The sequence below is a fragment of the Ichthyophthirius multifiliis genome, assembly GCF_000220395.1.
Source record: "Ichthyophthirius multifiliis unplaced genomic scaffold scaff_1120509250851, whole genome shotgun sequence".
Taxonomy (NCBI): Eukaryota; Ciliophora; class Oligohymenophorea; order Hymenostomatida; genus Ichthyophthirius; species Ichthyophthirius multifiliis.
Window position 1 is genome coordinate 1,002 of NW_004086438.1, and position 21,314 is coordinate 22,315.

Consider the following 21,314-nt stretch of genomic DNA (forward strand, 5'->3'; position numbering starts at 1 on the left):
GTAAGTAGATTTTGTATAAGGAAATTCTAATATTTAAAATGAATAAAAGAACCAACAATAGTTTAATAATAATATAATAGTTAATTAATAAGAATAATAAAATTAAAACTAAATAATTAATTAAGTAAATAAAACATAATAGTCGTAAAATTAATAAGGTTATAAAAATGCTAATTTTAAAAATATTAATCAATAAACAAATATTGACTAAATTTAAACCTCTTAAGTTTAATTTAGTAAGAATAATATACAATAAGAAAATTAGAAAATATGTTAAGTTTAAAATTAAGTTTTAGTTTAAGAAAATAGTGACAATGACAATATAGATTAAATTTAATTGAGCTTAGATTAAAATAATTTTTAAAAAGAGAATAATTGTAATACATGTTAAATGGATTTAAAATAGGCATAAAGTTATATATGTTAAAATTAAGATGAAATTGTTTAAAAAAATAATTAAATAATAGAGAATGTACTTGATCAAAGTAAATAATAAACATATAAAAATTAAGGATAAATTAAAGATATAAATAAATAAAAATAAATTTTATAAAATTAATAAAAATAAAAAATAATCAAAAACTAGATTAAGAATAAGAATAAGAATAAGAATAAGAATAAGAATAAGATTAAGAATAAGAATAAGAATAAGAATAAGAATAAGAATAAGAATAAGAATAAGAATAAGAATAAGAATAAGAATAAGAATTAGAATTAGAATAAGAATAAGAATAAGAATAAGAATAAGAATAAGAATTAGAATTAGAATAAGAATAAGAATAAGAATAAGAATAAGAATAAGAATAAGAATAAGAATAAGAATAAGAATAAGAATAAGAATAAGAATAAGAATAAGAATAAGATTAAGAATAAGAATAAGAATAAGAATAAGAATAAGAATAAGATTAAGAAGAAGAATAAGAATAAGAATAAAAATAAGAATAAGAATAAGAATAAGAATAAGAATAAGAATAAAAATAAGAATAAGAATAAGAATAAGAATAAGAATAAGAATAAAAATAAGAATAAGAATAAGAATAAAATAAAAATTAAAATTAAAATTAAAATGAAACATATTAAATTTAAATGATTAATTATGAAAAATAAAATATTTAAAATTAATAAAATAAATCATTTTAAAATGATTAACTTAACGTATTAAATTAATAAGATAATAAAAATTAAAACTAAAACCTTTTATAATATTAGAATTAAATTTTTGATGAAAATTAAACACATTTTGATAATGAATTAAAAGACGATCAAATCAATAGTTTGTTTTTTTAATAAATAGACAAATAAGTAAATTAATTATAATCTTAAAATGAAATTAATAATAATAACAGTTAAAATATATACCAAACTTTTACTTAAAATTAGTAAAATAACTCTTCTTAGTAAACTTAAATAAATTAATAAGTAGTTTAAGAAAAATAAATTCCTAATAATTTAAAATCTTAAGAATGTTCTGAAGAATCAAATGATTTATAAAAATATCACTAGATAGATGATTAAGTTAATAATTAAAAAGAAAATTAACATATTTAATTATCAATTAATGAATATTCCAATTTAATGAAAAAAAACGATTAAGTTAATTTATTATAAAATAAAAATAATGAATAAGGGGAAGATAAATAATCATAAAATGTGATTGAATAATAGTAATTTTAAGTAGAATAAATTTATAAATAATAATATGAACAATAAAATAATTAGAAATAAAATGATTAAATAATTTATATGTAAGAATAAGAGGAAGATAATAAAGAAACAATTAAATAATAAAAAAAATAATAGAAAGAATAATATTAAGAAAAAAATATTGATTAATTAGTTTAATAATAATTAAACAATAGATAATAAACAGAAAATATTGAGAAAAATAAACTTGAATAATCAAATAATAATGACTAAATTTAATAATTACAAGATAATAAAGAATAATTAAATATAAGGAATTAAGAATAATAAAAATAGTTTGATTATGAAGAAATGCAATAAGAAGAATAAAAATAAATCCAATAAGCATCTTTATCAAAAATATAAATCTTTTAAGCTGAAGATTAAGAAAATTTCAATTAACAAAATGTCTAAAATGAATAATAAAGCACTATATAATTAGAATATTATAATTAAAAGATAAATTAATAATAAATCCTTAATTAAAAATAATTATAATTAGGTTAATAATAAAATTATGGTAATCAAGTATTCTAAAGTAATTTAATTATTCAAAAAGAAGCCTAAGAAAAAAATAAGAGTGAATAAGAAAACTTTTAAAATTAATAAAAAAGTGATTAATAGCAGGTATTTATTTAACATTAATATAATGACAAATAAAGCATTAAAGATTAAATCTATATCGATACATAATAAACTATTTAAAATAATTAAAGATAGATTGAATAAGATTAGATAACGAAAATTTAGGATAATTAATAAGAATAAAGTTTTAATATAAACAACAATCATAATTATAGCAATTAACCTTTAGAAATATCAAATAAAGATTCAAAATTATAATTATTATAATAAGAAACAAATTAAAATTAAGCAAACATTTTACTAAATAATTTGTAATTATAGAAAAGTTAATTATTTAATGAAAATGCTTCTAAAAATTTGGAAGAAAATTAAAAAGAAGGCAATTTTTAGATGTCTTAAGGTTAAATGTTATTAATAGACGAAAACTAAAATAATCAAGAAATAATATAAGAATAAAATGTGGACACTTAAGTTTAATTAAATGAAGAAAAATATTAATAAAACATAAAAGATTAAAATAAAAGTTTTGAAAAGGCTTAAAACATAATAACTACTAATTAAAATAATATTTAAGGACATGATTAATAAATTGATATTTAAGAAAAAGAAGACGAATGTAAAGAAATTAAAAATAATAATTTGGATTTATAAAAATAGAGTGAAGAAAAAAAAGCTTAATTTCATAAAAATATTAAGATTAAAAAACATAATAAGTGAGTTAGGTTTTTTAAGTTAAAGATGAGGTTAATGAATTAGTAAAAAAATATATGAGTATTAAATCATAGGAAAATAAAAATGTAAATAATAAATTAAATTAAAGTGAAAATAATATAAATGAATAAAATGAGTAATAATAAAATAAAAGCTTAAAAATGAATGATTAAGTAAATGAAATATAAGCTTTAAATTAAAAATAATAAAATTAAGAAAACTCTTAAGAAAAACAAAATATATTAAACAATATAATAGACAAAAGTTAATAAAAAACTGAAGATTAAAATTAGTAATAAAATCAATTAGAAAATTAAATATCATAAAAATAAATCTAAACAAATTTGACTAGAAATTAAGTCGAAGAAAATTAATAATAATTTAATTAAAAAATACCTCTTGCTGATTTTATGAATAATAGTCAACATTAAATTTATCAAGAGCAATTATAGGAAGTAAATGAATAAAATAATAATAATTTTTAAGAAAATATGTAAATTTAATCTTAGTAAATTTAAAATTCTGATAATTAGTTTTAAAAATAAATTGATTAAAATATTACATTGTTTGAAAAAGATATAACTTAGTTTAAAAATAAAGAAAAAGAAATGTAAAATTTTGAAAATAATAATATTATAATGAAAGAAATCATAAAAACATAATAATTAAATGAAAAAAATTAAATAGACTCTAAAAATGAAATATAAAATTAATAATAATTAACATAAATCAAATAAAATAATGAGCCGAACAATAATATTAATGAAAATAATAATAATATAAACTAATTAATCAATAATAGTGAAGAATTAAATGTATAAATTTAGGATATTAATTCATCTATTAATAAAAAGTAAGAAAATGAACAAAGCAATATTGTATAAAATAAATAAGATAATTAATAAAAAATAAAAAATTAATTGTTAAATAAAGATAATAATTAATATATTATATAATAAGATTAAAGATTAGTAATTTAAAATTAATAATAATTAATATTAAATCCAGATTATGAGTAATTAGAAAATTTACGTATTTAAGAAGAGACTGGAAGAATTTCTATAAATTAAAAAGAAGAAGATTTGTAATCTGAAAAATAAGAAAATATCAGTGATAAAAATAAATCCAATGATAATTTATTTATAGAAATTAAATCTTTTGATGAAAACTTGAATTAATAAAATTTTTAAAACTAAGAATAAATGCAATAAAATTAAATTTATAAATTGGAAAATAATTAATAATAAATTAATTTATTTAATTAAGAATATAGTCTAATAGAAGAGAATTATAGTATTTAGAATGAAATTGACGATATTTAATAAAAAAGCTCTATTGAATAAATAGAAGACTAAAATGATAAAGTAAGCCAATAAAAAGATAACATTTTGCAAAAAAATATTAAGTTTAGAAATTAAATGATTTATAATAATAATAACAATTTACCTCAAGTTCTGAAACTGAAGAAAATTAAAAATAAATTAAAAAAGAAGATAATAAAATAATATAATAAAAAGAAAAAATATTAATTGCTTTTAGCAAGTTTTAAGTAATAATTAAATTAATTAAAAAAATTAAAAAACAATGAAGAGAGTAATAATAAAAATAATAACTTAATTAATTAAATAACTAATAATTAAATAGAAGATAATAAACAAAATATAAATGAAATATAAAATTAATAAAATATAAATATTGAATTATAAAACTAATTATCTTTTGATGAAGAAAATAAATAAATATAAAATTCAGGAAATTAATTAATATAAATTGAATAATAAGAAAACTCAGATTTAAATTCAAGTGATATATAAAACATAGCTTAAATTCAAAAATAAGAATAATTAATTTAAATGAATTTCATATAAAAAAAAAAGGAGAATGAATATAATTTTAATTAAGATTAAGAAATTTATTAATAATAAAAATAAGTAAAAGAATTATAAAAATAATAAGAAAATATTTAATAAAATGAATATCTATAATAATAATAAGAAATAAAAGAAACCTTAAATTAATAATAAGATATATAAATAAATTAATAATAAGAAAATATAAAAAAATAAAAAAAATAAATATTTGGTAAACTATAATCTATTAATTTGATTTATTAAACATAATTAAATGATTAAATAACAAAAAATATATAAAAAATATAATATGATTAATTTTAAAATGCGAACAAATAATCTAATGAAGAATTTAATTAAGAATATTAGTATTTTAGTGATGATAATAATCAAGAAATAAAAGAAAACTAAAACATAAATTCAAATATCTAATAATAATAAAAATATAGCAATCATATAAAAGAATAGTTTAACAAATATAGTATTTATGAAAAAAATTTCAAAAAAAATAAAATTAGTAAATCTTTAGAGAGCTCATATTTTAATAGGCGAAATTCAAATGAAAAAAAATAAAGAAGTTTTAACTTGATTAAAAAATCAAAAACTATTCATCATGAATCTTAATAAAATAATTTTTAAGTAGAAAAGTAAAAAAATAAATTTAAATAAATAAGATCTAATGAAAAATATAATTAAGATTTAGAAAATTAATAATAAAATGGAAATAAGTAGTATTTTAATAATTAAAAAAACAATGATAACAATAATAATAAATAAGATTAATTGGATTATTAAAATAATTAATAATCATTAAATAGTGTAAGTAAAGAAAATTAAAACTTAAGATAGTATAAATAAGAGGAATATTTAACATTTTCAATCAATGAAATCTACAAATCTATTGAATAATTAAACTAAAATACTATTGAAACTTAAGAAAATAAATGCAAATAAATAAATATTGAGTAAAATTAAATTTAAAATAATTTCGGAAAATAAAATGAATAAGAAAATCTTTTAAATTCATAAAATAATATTATTTTATAAAAACAAGATTCAAATTCATTTTAAGATAACTTGAATATTTTTGATACATTGAATAGTCATTAATAATTAAATTCTGATTAAATTAGCTAATTCTAATTATTTATTAGTGATATTTTAATAAAAAGCTAAAACGAAGAAATTAATAATGTGGAAATGTTATAAAAATTTGAAGAATTAATATAAATTAATAACAATACATTTTAAAATTTTCCAAATTAAAATTAATTATAAATATAAAATGCACTTAATTAACATATTAAAATTTTTTAAAATAAAACATTAAAAAGTGATTATTTTATAGAATAAGAAGACGAACAACAAAAAACTAAATAAACTCCATAAATAAACTAATAATAAGATCAATAAAATTAATTGAATTAAAGTTATAATTCAGACTACGAAAATTTATTTAAAATAGATACTTAATAATAAAATTAATAATATGAAGATAATTAATAAGAATAAATATCTGAATAACTAGAAAAAAACTAGAAAAAAAAAGAAAATTAAATATAAAATATAAATAATTAAAAGGAATAAAAAAATGAAGATTATTCATTTGAAATAAAAGAAAATGATTAAGCTTAATTGTAAAATTAGATAAAAGAATAAAATTATATTTTAAATTAATGTTAGTTTGATGAAATTGAAAATTAAAAATAAATAATTGAAAAATCTCAAGAAATAAACAAAATTCAAAAAAACATTATAGACAAAATATAAATATAATTAAAAGATATTTAATAGGAAAGAAATGAAGAGATATTAAAATAAAAATAATAAAAATTAAATGAATAGAAATTAAAGAAATAAGAAAATATTAAAGATGAAGAGGAATTATAAAAATAAAATAATTAGGAGAAAGAGTTTTAATTATAGCATTTTTAATAAAAAAGCCAACAAAATGCTTAAATATAAAATTAATAATAATAAATAATAGAAAATTAAAAAATATCAAATAAACTTTTAGATAACTAAAAGAAATTAATTGAATAAATAGAAAATAAAATATAAAATTTAAATTAGGAAGAAAATGAATAATATATAGTAAATTAAATTTAAGAAAATAAATAAAAGCCCTAATTTTAATAATTATTAACTATTTTAGAAGAATAATAAGAAATCGAATAAACATAATTTAAATAATAAAAATAATCTGACATATAAAAAGTTCTAAGGAATTCATAAAAAAATTAAAAATCTAAAAGTTGTTTAAAATAATAAATAGAAATCTAATAAATATAAGATTAACAAATTATACTTATATAATAAGAATAAGAATAAGAATAAGAATAAGAATAAGAATAAGAATAATAATAAGAATAAGAATAAGAATAAGAATAAGAATAAGAATAAGAATAAGAATAAGAATAAGAATAAGAATAAGAATAAGAATAAGAATAAGAATAAGAATAAGAATAAGAATAAGAATAAGAATAAGAATAAGAATAAGAATAAGAATAAGAAAAATATTTAGAATAATAATATAATTAATAATTTTTATAACAAGAATAATTATAAAATTAATAAAAAAAATAAGAATAATAATATTAAGACAAGTAAATAAAAAATTAATAGTTATAATGTAAAAAATTAAATGCAGAATTATTTTAAATCAATGATTAAGCATAAAAAAAAAACCAAAGAATAAATTGACAATAATAATATTTCTTCTAATTAAACTTCATATGATTTAAATTAAAAAATTAAAAATAATAATTAAATAAATAATTAAAATAATTTTTAAATATAATAAAATAATTAGAATAAAAATAGTGAAACTAATTAATAAATTATAAATGAAACTTTATTAAATTATGGAACAAATAGTATGAATGCTTCCTAATAAACTATTCCATAATCTGATTTAAATAATTAAGAGTCTTAAATTTTAAATTAGTAAATCAAATAATAACAAGATAATGCTTTAAATAATAATTAATAAAAAAATTCTTAAAAAAAAAAAAAAAAAATTGTTTTAAATTATAGATAACATTATAATAAATATTTTTCACGAGTTTACTAAAGAAGATAAATTTCATTTTAAGATTATTAAATGCAAAAAAATAATTTCATAAATAAAAATTTCAATTCTTAAAATAAAAGCCATAGTATTTCTTCGGAACTTAAAAATGATAAATATAGTTCTTTTTTTTCTTTAAATGAAAATAAATTAGATAATCAATATCTTTTTAATTCTTTGCATAAACTAAATGAAGATAAAAGCTTTTCTTAAGGAAAAATTTGGAATGAACCTGAACGAAAAATTGAGGAAAAATAATACGTTAATCCATTTTATGATTCTGAAAATAGCTTTAGGGTTCACCAATAATAAATTTAATAAGAAATTATAGAAAAACCTATAATTAACTAATAGAATCTAAAACCTAATAGTCTAAATAAAGATTAAGAAGTATTCTAGTAACTTTAAAATCATAATTTAATTTAAATATTAGAGAACGAAGTTGCTTAGCAAGAAATTTAAGTTGGCTAAAAAATAAGTTAAAAAGATTTATATAGCATACAAGGTAATGAAAATAATTACAATTTAGAAAACTCTTTTTAGAATGTTGAAAATTTTTAAAAAAACTAATAAAAAGAAAAGCTAAACTTTGAAATATAATAATAATAAAATGATTTACCTATTAATATTATGTAAAATTATAGCTAATCATATAGTTAAAATAAAGACTTAGATTCTAATAATATATATTATGAAACAAATTAGAATTTTGTCAATGAAGATTAATAATTTTAATACACTTCAAATATTAAATAATAAGCCTTTTCAAATAATAATTTATAAAAAAATTAGAACTAAATGTCTACATTTAGTTAACAAGAATAAGAATAAAATAATTTGATAAATGAAAAATAAAAAAGTAATGAAAATATTAAAGAATAAAAACAATAATTATTTTTAGAAAATTATTAAAGTATATAATTAAAAAATAAATAGTAATAAATTTTATAATAATCTATTTAAGAAGAAAATATAAAAGATAATTAAATTCAAGAATAATAATTAAATTAATAATAAAATAAAAATGAACAAAAATCATAATAAGAAATTAACATAAGTTAAAAAAATTTATATTAACTTACATAAAAGAGAGTTTTACGGGGAGAATAAACTATTATTAGCTATGATTCTTAAAATAATTAAAACTCTAATCGAAAATAAAGTTAAACATTATTACCTATCGATGAATAATTAAATTTCAGTTTCGATAATTAATAATAAAAAGAAAATTTAAATTAAAAGAAAAATAAGTATTATTAATTTTATGATCTGATATAAAATATTTTATATAAAAAATTATTTTTTTCATTTTAATGTTTAAAAGAATAATATTAAAATCAAAAAAATTAAGATCTACTAACATAAACTCCTAAAAAAAAGCTAAATGTATAAACAAACAATACTTATTAATAAATGATTTCAGATAGTATTGAAAAATTGATAAAAATATAAAAAGAAGCACAAGCTAATTAAAAAAACAAAAATTAGCAAGACAAAGAAACTTCAGTTAAATATTTAGAATAAAAATTTCTATATAAATTTGATAAAGAATAAAAAGACGAAGTATTATTGTAAAATATAACAGAAAATAATTTTAAAAATTTAAGATAATAGCTAGAGTAATAAGAGTAAAATTATATGAATGAATCAGGTTTTTATGGTAAAAAAATAATATTAAATAAATTAAAAATAAAAAAAAAGAACTAGATAATAATGTTAAAAATGAAGAAGAATAAATGTAAAATATATAATTAAATGAAATGATAGAATAATAATAATAATAATAATAATAATAATAATAATAATAATATAATTAAAATGAAAACGAATTATAAAATTTATAATAATCATAATTAGAAGAATATTATAAATATTAATTAATAAAATAATAATAAATTTAATAATAAGATTAGTTAAATTTTTTATAATAAGAATAATATGATGAATTAAATGAAGAATAATAAGATTAACAATATAAATATTTATAATTACAATAATATTAAGATTACCAACAAGCATATTATGATCAATAATATGACGAAATATTAGATGTTTAATATTAAGCATAATTACAATAATAATTAGATAATTACAATAATTAAGATTAATATTATGAGCAAGATCAGGGATAATATGAAGATCATTAAGAAAATTAAGAACATGAAAGATAATAATATATATAATAATAGTTATAATATTAATAATATTAATATAATTAATAATATAAATAAAACTATTCTTAGTATTAAAATAATTCGTAATAAAATTAAGATTTTCCTTATTTAAATTTCGATTTTTCTTAAAGTAATTTAAATTTATATGAACAATAATAACAATAATATGAATAAATACCTCAATAAATTAGTACAACTAATAATTAACTTAAGTAATCATATAACAAAGAATAAATGAATAATTTACTATTATAAACTCCTTAATAAAATAAATTTGAAAGTCATACTTAAACTTAAGAAAATAAAAATTCGCTTGTTGATTATAGCAATACAATATTTAATTCTTTAAAAAAGAAAAGACATTAATATTTAAAAGCATCTAGTGTATATAATTACAATTAAATAAATAGCCAAGAAAAGAAAAAATTGAATTTATTCTTATTTGATGAACCAAGGTAACATATGCCTGTTTACGAAAGAGTTATAAAAGCATAGAAAAAATATATTGCATTCTAATTTAAAAGCCTTCATAATCAAAAAGTGGTTTATAAGTCTATTCCAACCGATAGTAATTAATTATCCTAATTTATTGTTTAAAGTTAAGGTTATTTAAATTAATCTCATAAAAATTTGAACTAATATTCAAATATATCTTATTTGTAATCCAATAGACTTTCTTAAAATGAGTCAAATATTTAAATGTAAAATAAAGAAGTTATAAAAAGTTAATTAGATTTATGAAATTTTTTTTTTTTTTCTATAAAAATATTTATTAAATTTATATATATTAAATCATATATTATAATTATACATATATATATTTATGTTTAGTGTTATTTTTTTTAAAAAAAATTATTAAATAAATATTTGTTTTTATGTTAAAAATTATATTTGAATTTTTTTTTATGAAGAACAAAAATATATGAGTATTGAATAAATTTTAAAAATATATAATTCATTTTTAGAAATAAATATTAAAATAAAGATTGCTCTATTATTAATTTTTTAGATATTAAATAAATGCTTCGAATATCAAATAAAAGCATTTAAATTTAATTCTAGACAATGTATAAAGCAAATAATATTAGCAATTTTTTTTAAATAGAAGATAACAAAAATAAAATCCCAGATATTATGAAAAATAAATAATATTAATAAATAAAAATAATTAAATTTTAAGCTTTTAAAACAAACAAAAAATAATTTTTTTTCTATTCATATTTTTCATCTAAATTTAAAATTTCATAAAATTAATTAATAGAAAAAGTTGAAAAAATTTAATAAATTTCATACATTAAGTGTTTTGTTTATTTTAAGATATGACCTATGTTTAGTTTGGCTAAATATATATATATTATTTTACAGAAATATTTAAATATTTATTATAATTTTTTTTTTAAAGATTATAAATAAAAAATTAATTAGTTTTGGATAATAAATAATGTATCTACATAATTAATAGATTAAATAAAATCATACTCATTAAATAAAAAAATAAAAATTGTACATATATTTCTTTTAAAATATTTTATTTATAAACTTTTTTTAAATTCAATAATTGTTTTCTTCTTCATATTGATATATATTATATTAAAATCTTTTGTTTAATTAGAAATAATATTAATGTCATAAAAATATTTAAAAATAAAATTTTATTCTGTCATTGTTATTCTATTACTATTTCGATATTAAAATATAAATTTTTAAAATATTAGCATTATCCAATTAATTATTTAATAACATTTACTTATTAAACATATTCATTTTTAAGATTATTTTATAGCATCTTTTACTAGTTAAGTTATTTAGTTTTAAATTTATTAAGTTAATTTAATAATTATTTTAATATGCTATATTTAATAAATTTTCTTTTACAACTAAAATACATTTGCTTAAATAATTAATTTCATTTATCAAATATCAAGTTTTATAAAAAAAAAAAAAAAATTATTAATAACAAAAAAATACTTATATTTTATATATTGGTATTAATAGTTGAATTCATATATATATAGAAGTATTTTATTAAAAATTTTAAGAATTTTAAATATATATATGTTTTTATTTAATAAAAAAAAATATAATATTTTTAAAAAATTATTTAATATATTAAAATAATGTATATAATAACATTTTAATTAAAATATATAATATATTAATACTTTTTATTATAAAAAACAAAAAATCATTTTTTTAAAATTTCTAAAGCTTTTTAAACTTTTTTAAGGATTTTTTCTTAAAAAGATTTAAAATTTAATTAATAATCTTAATAATCAATATAAATTATATTATATCCTTAATTTTTGAAATAAATATAATTCATTTATTCAAATCCTTATTAAATACATTCTACACCTTAAACATTTTTACTATTTTCCAATACAATAATAATTAATTTAATTTTTTATATATAAAAATCAGCATAAAAAGGGTAAAAAACGTAATTTTTTTGCACATTTTAAAATGTTTAAATGATTACTTCAGAAACATATCTTTTCAAACTACTTTCATTTATAAATTGATAATATATTTAAGAATATATTATTTTTTTTAGTAAGTTTTCATTTTTAAAGGAAAAACTTTATGTAAAAAAATCTACCATTTTATATTCATTTTCTTAATTTTATTAATTATTAACAAAGAACATTTAAGTTAAATCAAAGTGTGTATAATTAATATAACTTTAATCTAAAAGAGTTTTTTTCGAAGGAATTTTTCGAATTTCTTAATCCATTTTTTATAGATAAGAATCAACATTTTTTTAATTAATATCAAAAAACAAATTAATTTAATGTTGAATTTATAAAATTTTTTTATTTAAATCTTTACTAAAAATATTTTGTTTAAAAGTAGTTTAAAAATAAACATAAATTGCAAAAATACTTTCAAAAAAAGACGGAATCATGCAATATTAATTAAAAAAAACATCGAATTTATCTTATTAAAAGAAAACTTCAACAGCTTATTTGAATTTAGGCAAAATAATTTAATTCGATAAAAGTATTTAAGAAATCAAAGAAGTCATAATAATTATTTATTTAATTTATTTAAGAATTTTTTCTGGTAAAATAAAATTCTTTTCAGGATTGATTATTTATTTTCTCAAGTTTTTAATTTTTATTTATATTTTATTTAATTAAATCTACATTTTGAAAATATATTTCTTTATTGTATTCTCTTTTATCTTTTTCATTTAATGTTCGAGTATTTATTTCTTCTTAAATTAAAATTTATCTCTCAATTATTTTTTCTATTTCTTCTTTTTTTTCTTATTCTTATTGTTCTTCTTGCTCTTCTTCCTCCTCATCTTCATCTTCATCTTCTTCTTATCTTTTTTAGTTTTCTTTTTCTTCTAATTCATCTTCTTCTTCATCTTCTTCTTCGTCTTCTTCATTTTCTTGTTTTTCTTATATTTATTTTTGAATATGCTATTATTAATTATATATTTGAAGGAATCTCTTTTTATCTGAATAATTTTATAAATGTTCATGTAAAATTTCTTATATTTCTTCTTGTAATTAATTCCATTAATTTATCATCTTATCACCTAAATCTAATTTTTTTACATATACTAATTCGTCGTGAGATATTATTTAAGGATAATTTAACTAATTAAATATTTCGAATTTTTCAAATAATTAATAAATAGTTTCTTCATTTGTTTATAATTATTTTTATTACATTATTTATGTAAAAACTACTCTAAATTATATAAAAGACTCATCTAAATAATATTTATAAACTAAATAATAGTTTTTGAAAAAAGGCAAAAGCTAAAAAGCAAATTTGCTTTGCTATTTTAATAAATAATTTCCATATAAGATTGTTAGGTTTTCTAATAATTTACGGTCACTTTTTTGAAAAATTCTAAATATTATTTTATTTAAATGCTTTTTTTTTTTTTTTTAATTAAGGAATATTTTTTATGTTTATATTTTACTTTTTAATTTTATTTTAAATTAAATTTTTCACTATATACTTCATATTTTATTATTTTTTCAATACTTTTTATTATTTTCTTTAAATAAATACTATATTTTATTTATTTAATTACATTTTAATTGCTTCTATTTTATAATTCATTTACATTTCATAATTAAAAATTTGAGGAATTTATTCAATAAAAAAATATTCAAGTTAATTATTATTATTCGGTTCTATATATTATTCATAGTTATATAATTTACTAATAAACTAAATTTTCAAAAATAAAAAATTTAAATACATATATATACTTCTTTATAAATGATGTTAATATTTTATTCAAATAAAAAATTCAGCTTTTAAAAATTCTAATTATCTTAAAAGAAACATATTATATTTATGAATTAATTGTATTACTATAATTTTAATTCTCTTAAAAACTATTCAAAATTTTATTAATTTTCAAATTGTTATTCAAAATAATTAATAGATTCATGACAATAATAATTATTTTTAATACAAAAATAAAGAATTTAAAAATTCTAGTTAATATTACACTACTTAACGAAATTCAAAGATTATAATACACAAAAAAATCTTATTAATTTACCACATGGTATATTATAAATAGTTATTTAATTTATTAAAAATAGATATTCATCAAGATTTAAAGAAAATTAATTGGCATAAATACGTTATTATATTTCTTAAATTATATAATATTTATTTTAAATCGTTAATATTAACTATTTATTTGAAAATTTCTAGTAATTCATTTTCAAATAAGTTTGAAAAATTTGATTTTCTGAATTTTATGTTTTTAATGAACGCTCTATATCAACTAATGAAAAATATTAACTATTAAATAAATCTTACAATTTTTTTTTATGCTAAACTATAAAAAATTGTTGAATCTAAATTAACTTTTTAAATATTTATCTTTATATTATCATTATTTTATTATTTAATATAGCATAAAATTTAATAAATTTTTAGCCGATTATAATATAATTATTAAAATAAATTTAACTTTTAGATAATTATATATATAAAATAAATTAAAAAATAATTATATAAATATAAAAATATATAAATAAATATATCTATTTATATTTTTTATATTTTTATTTTTATATTTATATTTTTTTACAAATTTATTATATATATATGTATATATCAATATTTTAATTTATATTTTTATTTTAATTAGTTATATTTTTAATATATATGTTTTTTTATAACTATTAATTAATTTGGCGCCTTTTAATTTTTTTATCGCGGAAACTTCATAATTTTTTATATTTTATTTTTTTTAAAAAAGAAATTTATTAATAAAACTAAAATAATATTATAAAATTTCAATTAAAATTAAAAATATTTAAACTAAAAAAAAATATGAGTGGATTTGACGGTTAACCAGTATATTATGTTTATTAAAATTTATAAAATGATGAAGCATTAGGTTAAAATGTCCAAACAAACCTATAACAAGCCCTTGAAGAATATAAGAAATTCTTTTAAAACTGGCTTATAAATAACTAAAAAGTATATATATTAAGTATGAGTTAAGCTTATGAATCTGGAAAAAAAGCTTTTAATGTATTACTCGAAGATATATGTATATATAACGACCATTACTATTAATATTTAATAAATAAGCCTAATGAATTTACTCCTATATTAGAAAGAGCAGCTTCTGAAGCATTTTATGCATCTACAAACAAAAAATATTAATTTTAAGTACTTTTAATAAGCACCTAATATCCAAAGAATTTGCGCGACATAAAAGCCTCTTCAATTGGAAAATTAATAACAGTATCTGGAATTATAACACATGTAACAAAAATAAAATAAAATAAATAAATAAAAACATTATATTAAATATAATATATAGGCTTCTAAACCTTACATAAGAAGTAAAGAAGTATATGTAGAATGTTCAAAATGTCATCATGTTAAATAAATAGAAGTCTCCTAAGGATTAGGAAGTGTATATGTTCCTGCTTTTTGTGAAAGATAAGGTCCTATAACAGAGAAATGTCCTAGAGATTCTTACGTTATAATAACTGAAAATTGCACTGTTTTTGATTAATAGCGTTTAAAATTGTAAGAAAGTCCCGAAAGCATACCTACAGGAGAAATTCCTCGTACCTTTTCTTTATGTGTGGAAAGAAGCTTGATTAATAAATTTAGTCCAGGTACAAGAGTTATATTAACTGGTATTTATTAAGTTTTAGAAAGAAAAGTTTTAACAGAAAAATATATTTCTTAAAATTAGCAAAAAATGAATTACATTTAAGTTGTTGGATACTAATTGGAAGATGAAGTTAAAAGAAAAAATATCAATTTTACTAATTCAGAAGAAGAAAAGTTTAAAGAAATGTCCAAAGATCCTTTTATTTATGAAAAAATTGCCTAATCGATCGCACCCTCAATTTACGGACATGAAAATATAAAAAAAGCTATTGCTTGTTTACTTTTTGGGGGTTCAAAAAAATTACTTTAAGACGGTTTAAGATTAAGAGGAGATATTAATGTATTATTAGTAAAAAAAAAATATATATTTTATATAGATATCAATATAAAAAATATAAGATTGGTGATCCAAGTACTGGTAAATCTCAATTTTTAAAATTCGTATAAAGGATAGCTTCAAACGCAATATATACAAGTGGAAAAGGAAGTTCAGCAAGTGGTTTAACCGCAAGTATTACAAAAGACTTATCAACAGGAGAATTCTAAATAGAAGGAGGAGCAATGGTATTGGCAGACGGCGGAGTAGTATGTATAGACGAATTTGATAAAATGAGGGCCGAAGATCGAGTAGCTATACATGAAGCGATGGAATAATAAACTGTAAGTATAGCCAAAGCAGGAATAACAACTAAATTAAATACAAGATGTAGTGTATTAGCAGCAGCAAATCCTATATTTGGTTCATATAATGATATGTAAAGTGTGGATGAATAAATAGAATTACAAACTACAATTTTGAGTAGATTTGATTCCATATTCATAGTAAGAGATCCTAAAACAAAAGATAATGATATGAGAATAGCTGATCATGTTTTAAATTTGCATATGAATAATAATAATAAAAAACACATGGAGGAAGAATTAGATTAAGAAAATTAATCAGAAATTGACTTGGAAACATTAAGGAAATACATAGCCTATGCAAAGGCGAAAATACATCCACGATTGACTGAAAGATCATCAGAAAAAATCCAAAATTTATATGTGGAAGATAGAAAATTATCTCAATAAGGAAAATCTTCCAAAAAAAATCATATTCCGATCACTGTTCGTTAATTGGAAGCTATTATTAGACTAAGTGAAGCTATTGCGAAAATTTAATTAAGTGAAGATGTAAATGAAGATCATATTAATAAAGCTCATGAATTGTTCCAATATTCTACTATGAATGCGATTTAAAACGGAAGAGAATTAGGCTTTGAATTACCTCAAGAATTATAAGGGTTGTCACTTAAAATTGAAGAAGCTATCAAAAGAAGAGTAGCTATTAATTCGAAGGTTGATTGTTCAAAACTTAAAGAAGAGATGGTTATTAGATGGAGTAATTAGAGAGCTGTAGAATATACTATTAATAATATGATTAAAAATTAAGATTTTAGATAAATTGAAGGTAAAAAAGTTTTACTAAGGATAAAATGAAGGTTTTTCTTTTTTTTATTTTTTGTTATAAAAATATAATACATATTTATTTATTTTTTTATGTTTAGTATTATAATAATTAAAATTTTTTTTTATAATAATAAAATAAATTAAGAATATATATATATATAAAATGAAATAATATTAATTATTAAATATTTATATTTTTGATTTATTAAACAGATTTATTTTTTATTAAAAATATATTTAGTAAAACGTCTAAAAAAAGATTCCCTCCTAAACTTAAAAAGAAATATTAAATTATAATATAAATTTTAGAAGTTATCATATAAGAATTCTATAATAACATTTAAAAAAAAAATATTGATATGGTAGAGTAGAGTAAGATATTGCACCATAACCATAAAAATACTTTTTCATATATAAATAATTCCTAGAAAAGATATAATATATGAAGAAGATGATTATTTTTTTTGATTCTAGATAAAATAAAAATAGTATATTATATTTTCTCAATTTATGGCATATATATGGAAATAGTATAGTATGAAAATGAGAAAAAATCTAAAATAGATTAAATAAAAATATATAATTAATTAGCATTAAGAAATATAAAAATATGAATTAAATACATATTATATAATTTTAGCGGAAGAATTACTTTAAAGCTTTAGAAAATTACACTGAAAAAAAATTAGAGCAGGGATAGCTACCCTGTCTAACTATAAAAATATAATATTTTAAATGAAAATCTAATATTAAATTAGACAAACAACAAATTCTTAATATTTAAGTATTTAATGATTATGTATTTCTTATAGTTTGGCATAGAGAAATAAAAGAAGATGAATTTAATTGTGAAAAAATTAAAATTATATAAAGAAATCACGAAAAAAAAAATATGTATTATGGTACAATATTAGCCTTTCTATTTTAAAAAATGAATAATAAAATTACAATAAACATTTTATAGTATTAAATATTTTTTAATTATATTTTAAGATTAAATAATTTACATAATTAAGAAAATATTATTAAGATATATGATATATATTTAAATTATATATTTTTTATTACATAGATTATTATATAATATTAAAAAATAATATTTTTCTTCCAATTTAAACATAAATTTATCACAACTTAATTTCTTATAATATAGATAACAATAAAATATATACTTTTATAATGAATTTAAATACTTTGATTTAAATAAAAATAAACAAAATTAAAATTTATGGTTTTTTTTTATATTTATAAATATGCGTTATTTATTATTTAAATAAATTTATGCATTATTTATATAACTTTATCAAAATATTTCTTTTAATAATATTTTTATTTATTTTATTAATTTTTAAATTGATAATTATTATATTTTTAGTATAAAATATCTATTAATTATATTTACAATATATGAGTGTTTCTTTTATATAATAAAAACACACATTTTTTGAATTAGAATAAAATAAAATAATTAAATTAATTATTTAAACAAATATTTAATATAGAAAAATAAAAAAATATTTATATAATATTATAAAAATTATAAAAAACAATTATAATTTAAAAAAAAAAATCAAATCAATAATTCAATATCATTTAAACTAAAAAATTAAATGTAAGAAAAAAAAAGCAGAGATTATTTAATAGATTATGATGAAGATTTAATATATGAAAAAAAAACTATGAGATAAACAAATTGGAGATGGTATGCATTATTTTTAATGTGCTTTATGGTATTAGGATCATATATGTGTTATGATTTTCCAGCAATATTAAATTCTTAAATATAAAAAGATTTAAAATAAACATCTACAAGTGTCAACATATTATATTCCGTATATTCACTTCCAAATATAGTTTTGCCTTTATTCGGTGGTTATTTATTAGATTATTTAGGAATTCGAAAAGGCATATTTATATTTACTTTGATATTACTTTTAGGACAATTCACATGTTCAATTGGCGTTAATAAATCAACATAAGATTTCAAGTTATTAATTATTGGAAGAGTTTTGTATGGATTAGGAGGAGAAGTATTATTAGTAGCATAAAGTATATATATTTATTTTCTAAATATAATAATAATAATAATAAATAAAGGTACTATTATTAGTAAATGGTTTAAACATAATGAGCAATCATTTGCTTTTGGCCTAAGTATTACTATTATTAGATTAGGATAAGTTTTCGGAGGTTTTCTTTTTCCAGTATTTCAGAAAAGTTATAAATAATTATTTTATCCGTTAATTTTTGGAACCAGTATTTGTTTTTTTAGTTGGATATGTGGTTTAAAGTTGATATATTTAGATAGAAAAGCTGATTTAGAAGAATATGATATTAAGAAGAAAAAAATTGGTAATTAATTAGACGATGAAAATAATTAGTAATAAGACATTAGTATAAAAAATAATTATGTAAATAAATCAGAAGAAGAATAAGAATTAAAATTTCTTTAAAAATTAAAAAATAAAAATAAAACTCTAAAGGATACTAAAGTAAATATAAAAGATTTAAAACTTTTGAAATTTAGCTTTTGGTTATTATCTTTTTCTACTCTTTTTTTTATTCTTCTTTTTATTGTTTTCTTATCAATCTTTAAGATTAATTAATTAAGATTTATTTTTTTGCAGAAGATAAGGCATGTAATTTTAAATATTATAAAATAATTTATTTTACAATATTTAATATATTATTAAAATAAAGCTTATTTTCTTATATTACCTTCTTTCATAGGAGCTGTTTTAACTCCTATTTTAGGATTAATAATTGATAAAATAGGAAAAAGAGTATTATTTATAATGATTTCTTCTTTGATATTAATATTAAGCCATATTTTAATCTTAGTATTATCTCCAGTTTATAATAATGTAATCAAATCGAACGCAGATTATATAGTAATAATTCCTTTGACTTTATATGGAATATCTCTTTCTTTAAATTGCGCTATACTTTGGCCTTGCTTTCCTATTATTTGTAAAGCAAAAATAATAGGAATTGCTTTTGGAATTAATACCTGTGTTTATAATGCAGGTTTTTAATTTAATTTTTTATAAATTCAGTTTTCTATTTTATTATTTATATTTTTTTTCAATAAATAGGTTTAGTTATTGTGCCTATTATTGCAGGTAAAATAATAGAAATTAATAAAGAAAAATTATTAGGTTATTTTTATTATTAGGTATTCTTTATTTTTTTAAGTTGCTGTAGTTTTTTAATTAATGCATTTATGTATTTTTATGATATTAAATATAATTATAAAAAACTTGATAAATCTTATTTTAATTAGCCTTTAAATCCAGAAGATAGTTATTTAAAAAATTCTTAAGCTATTTTCGTGCGTAGAGCTTTTAGAATATGAAAAAATAATATTATATTTATATATTTAATAATTAGTTTTTATATATTTTAATAGAAAAAAAATTTTAAAAATATTTTTTGTCATATAGTAAATAAATTTCATTTTTAAATTAATTTTTTTTTAAAAAAATAAAATATTTCAATATAAATATTTTTATAAAAATAAATAAGTGAATTTTCTAAAAATTAAACATTTTTCAAATAAAATTATTCGAATTTATATATATATTTTTATAATAAAACATATAATTTTTAGATATGTATTTTTTTTCAATCATTTTCTTTTTATTAAAATCTATTTCTTTTAATTATTCCTTT

At 15.7% G+C, this 21,314-nt stretch overlaps 3 protein-coding genes across 3 annotated transcripts, besides 26 other annotated features; all 3 read left to right on the forward strand. All coding sequences in view use genetic code 6, as the record gives it.

Moving 5' to 3' along the window:
- Positions 1–62: 62 nt before the first annotated feature.
- Positions 63–106: a microsatellite.
- A 328-nt stretch (positions 107–434) lies between these two features.
- On the forward strand, positions 435–1,070 carry IMG5_101860 (hypothetical protein; the record flags this gene model as incomplete). The annotated part of the gene is made up of 1 exon (XM_004035235.1): positions 435–1,070. One exon carries the CDS (start codon positions 435–437, stop codon positions 1,068–1,070), a length of 636 nt encoding a protein of 211 aa, XP_004035283.1.
- Positions 589–1,046: a microsatellite.
- Positions 923–1,068: a microsatellite.
- Positions 1,039–1,068: a microsatellite.
- A 3,516-nt stretch (positions 1,071–4,586) lies between the features above and the next one.
- Positions 4,587–4,622: a microsatellite.
- A 275-nt stretch (positions 4,623–4,897) lies between these two features.
- Positions 4,898–4,951: a microsatellite.
- A 38-nt stretch (positions 4,952–4,989) lies between these two features.
- Positions 4,990–5,043: a microsatellite.
- A 1,603-nt stretch (positions 5,044–6,646) lies between these two features.
- Positions 6,647–6,733: a microsatellite.
- A 410-nt stretch (positions 6,734–7,143) lies between these two features.
- Positions 7,144–7,343: a microsatellite.
- A 226-nt stretch (positions 7,344–7,569) lies between these two features.
- Positions 7,570–7,612: a microsatellite.
- Positions 7,573–7,675: a microsatellite.
- Positions 7,581–7,632: a microsatellite.
- Positions 7,676–9,666: 1,991 nt separating the features above from the next.
- Positions 9,667–9,713: a microsatellite.
- Positions 9,714–10,066: 353 nt separating this feature from the next.
- Positions 10,067–10,130: a microsatellite.
- Positions 10,071–10,129: a microsatellite.
- A 1,082-nt stretch (positions 10,131–11,212) lies between the features above and the next one.
- Positions 11,213–11,245: a microsatellite.
- Positions 11,246–13,327: 2,082 nt separating this feature from the next.
- Positions 13,328–13,465: a microsatellite.
- Positions 13,355–13,465: a microsatellite.
- A 1,576-nt stretch (positions 13,466–15,041) lies between these two features.
- Positions 15,042–15,099: a microsatellite.
- Positions 15,100–15,101: 2 nt separating this feature from the next.
- Positions 15,102–15,164: a microsatellite.
- Positions 15,102–15,215: a microsatellite.
- A 177-nt stretch (positions 15,216–15,392) lies between these two features.
- On the forward strand, positions 15,393–17,672 carry IMG5_101870 (mcm2-3-5 family protein, putative; the record flags this gene model as incomplete). The annotated part of the gene is made up of 3 exons (XM_004035236.1): positions 15,393–15,833; positions 15,892–16,533; positions 16,593–17,672. The coding sequence occupies 3 exons, from the start codon at positions 15,393–15,395 to the stop codon at positions 17,670–17,672; spliced, it is 2,163 nt and encodes a 720-aa protein (XP_004035284.1).
- Positions 17,673–17,923: 251 nt separating this feature from the next.
- Positions 17,924–17,965: a microsatellite.
- A 941-nt stretch (positions 17,966–18,906) lies between these two features.
- Positions 18,907–18,946: a microsatellite.
- Positions 18,947–18,951: 5 nt separating this feature from the next.
- Positions 18,952–18,992: a microsatellite.
- A 260-nt stretch (positions 18,993–19,252) lies between these two features.
- IMG5_101880 (major facilitator superfamily protein, putative) lies at positions 19,253–20,997 on the forward strand (the record flags this gene model as incomplete). The annotated part of the gene is made up of 2 exons (XM_004035237.1): positions 19,253–20,669; positions 20,738–20,997. The coding sequence occupies 2 exons, from the start codon at positions 19,253–19,255 to the stop codon at positions 20,995–20,997; spliced, it is 1,677 nt and encodes a 558-aa protein (XP_004035285.1).
- Positions 20,793–20,829: a microsatellite.
- Positions 20,998–21,000: 3 nt separating the features above from the next.
- Positions 21,001–21,050: a microsatellite.
- Positions 21,051–21,314: the final 264 nt, after the last annotated feature.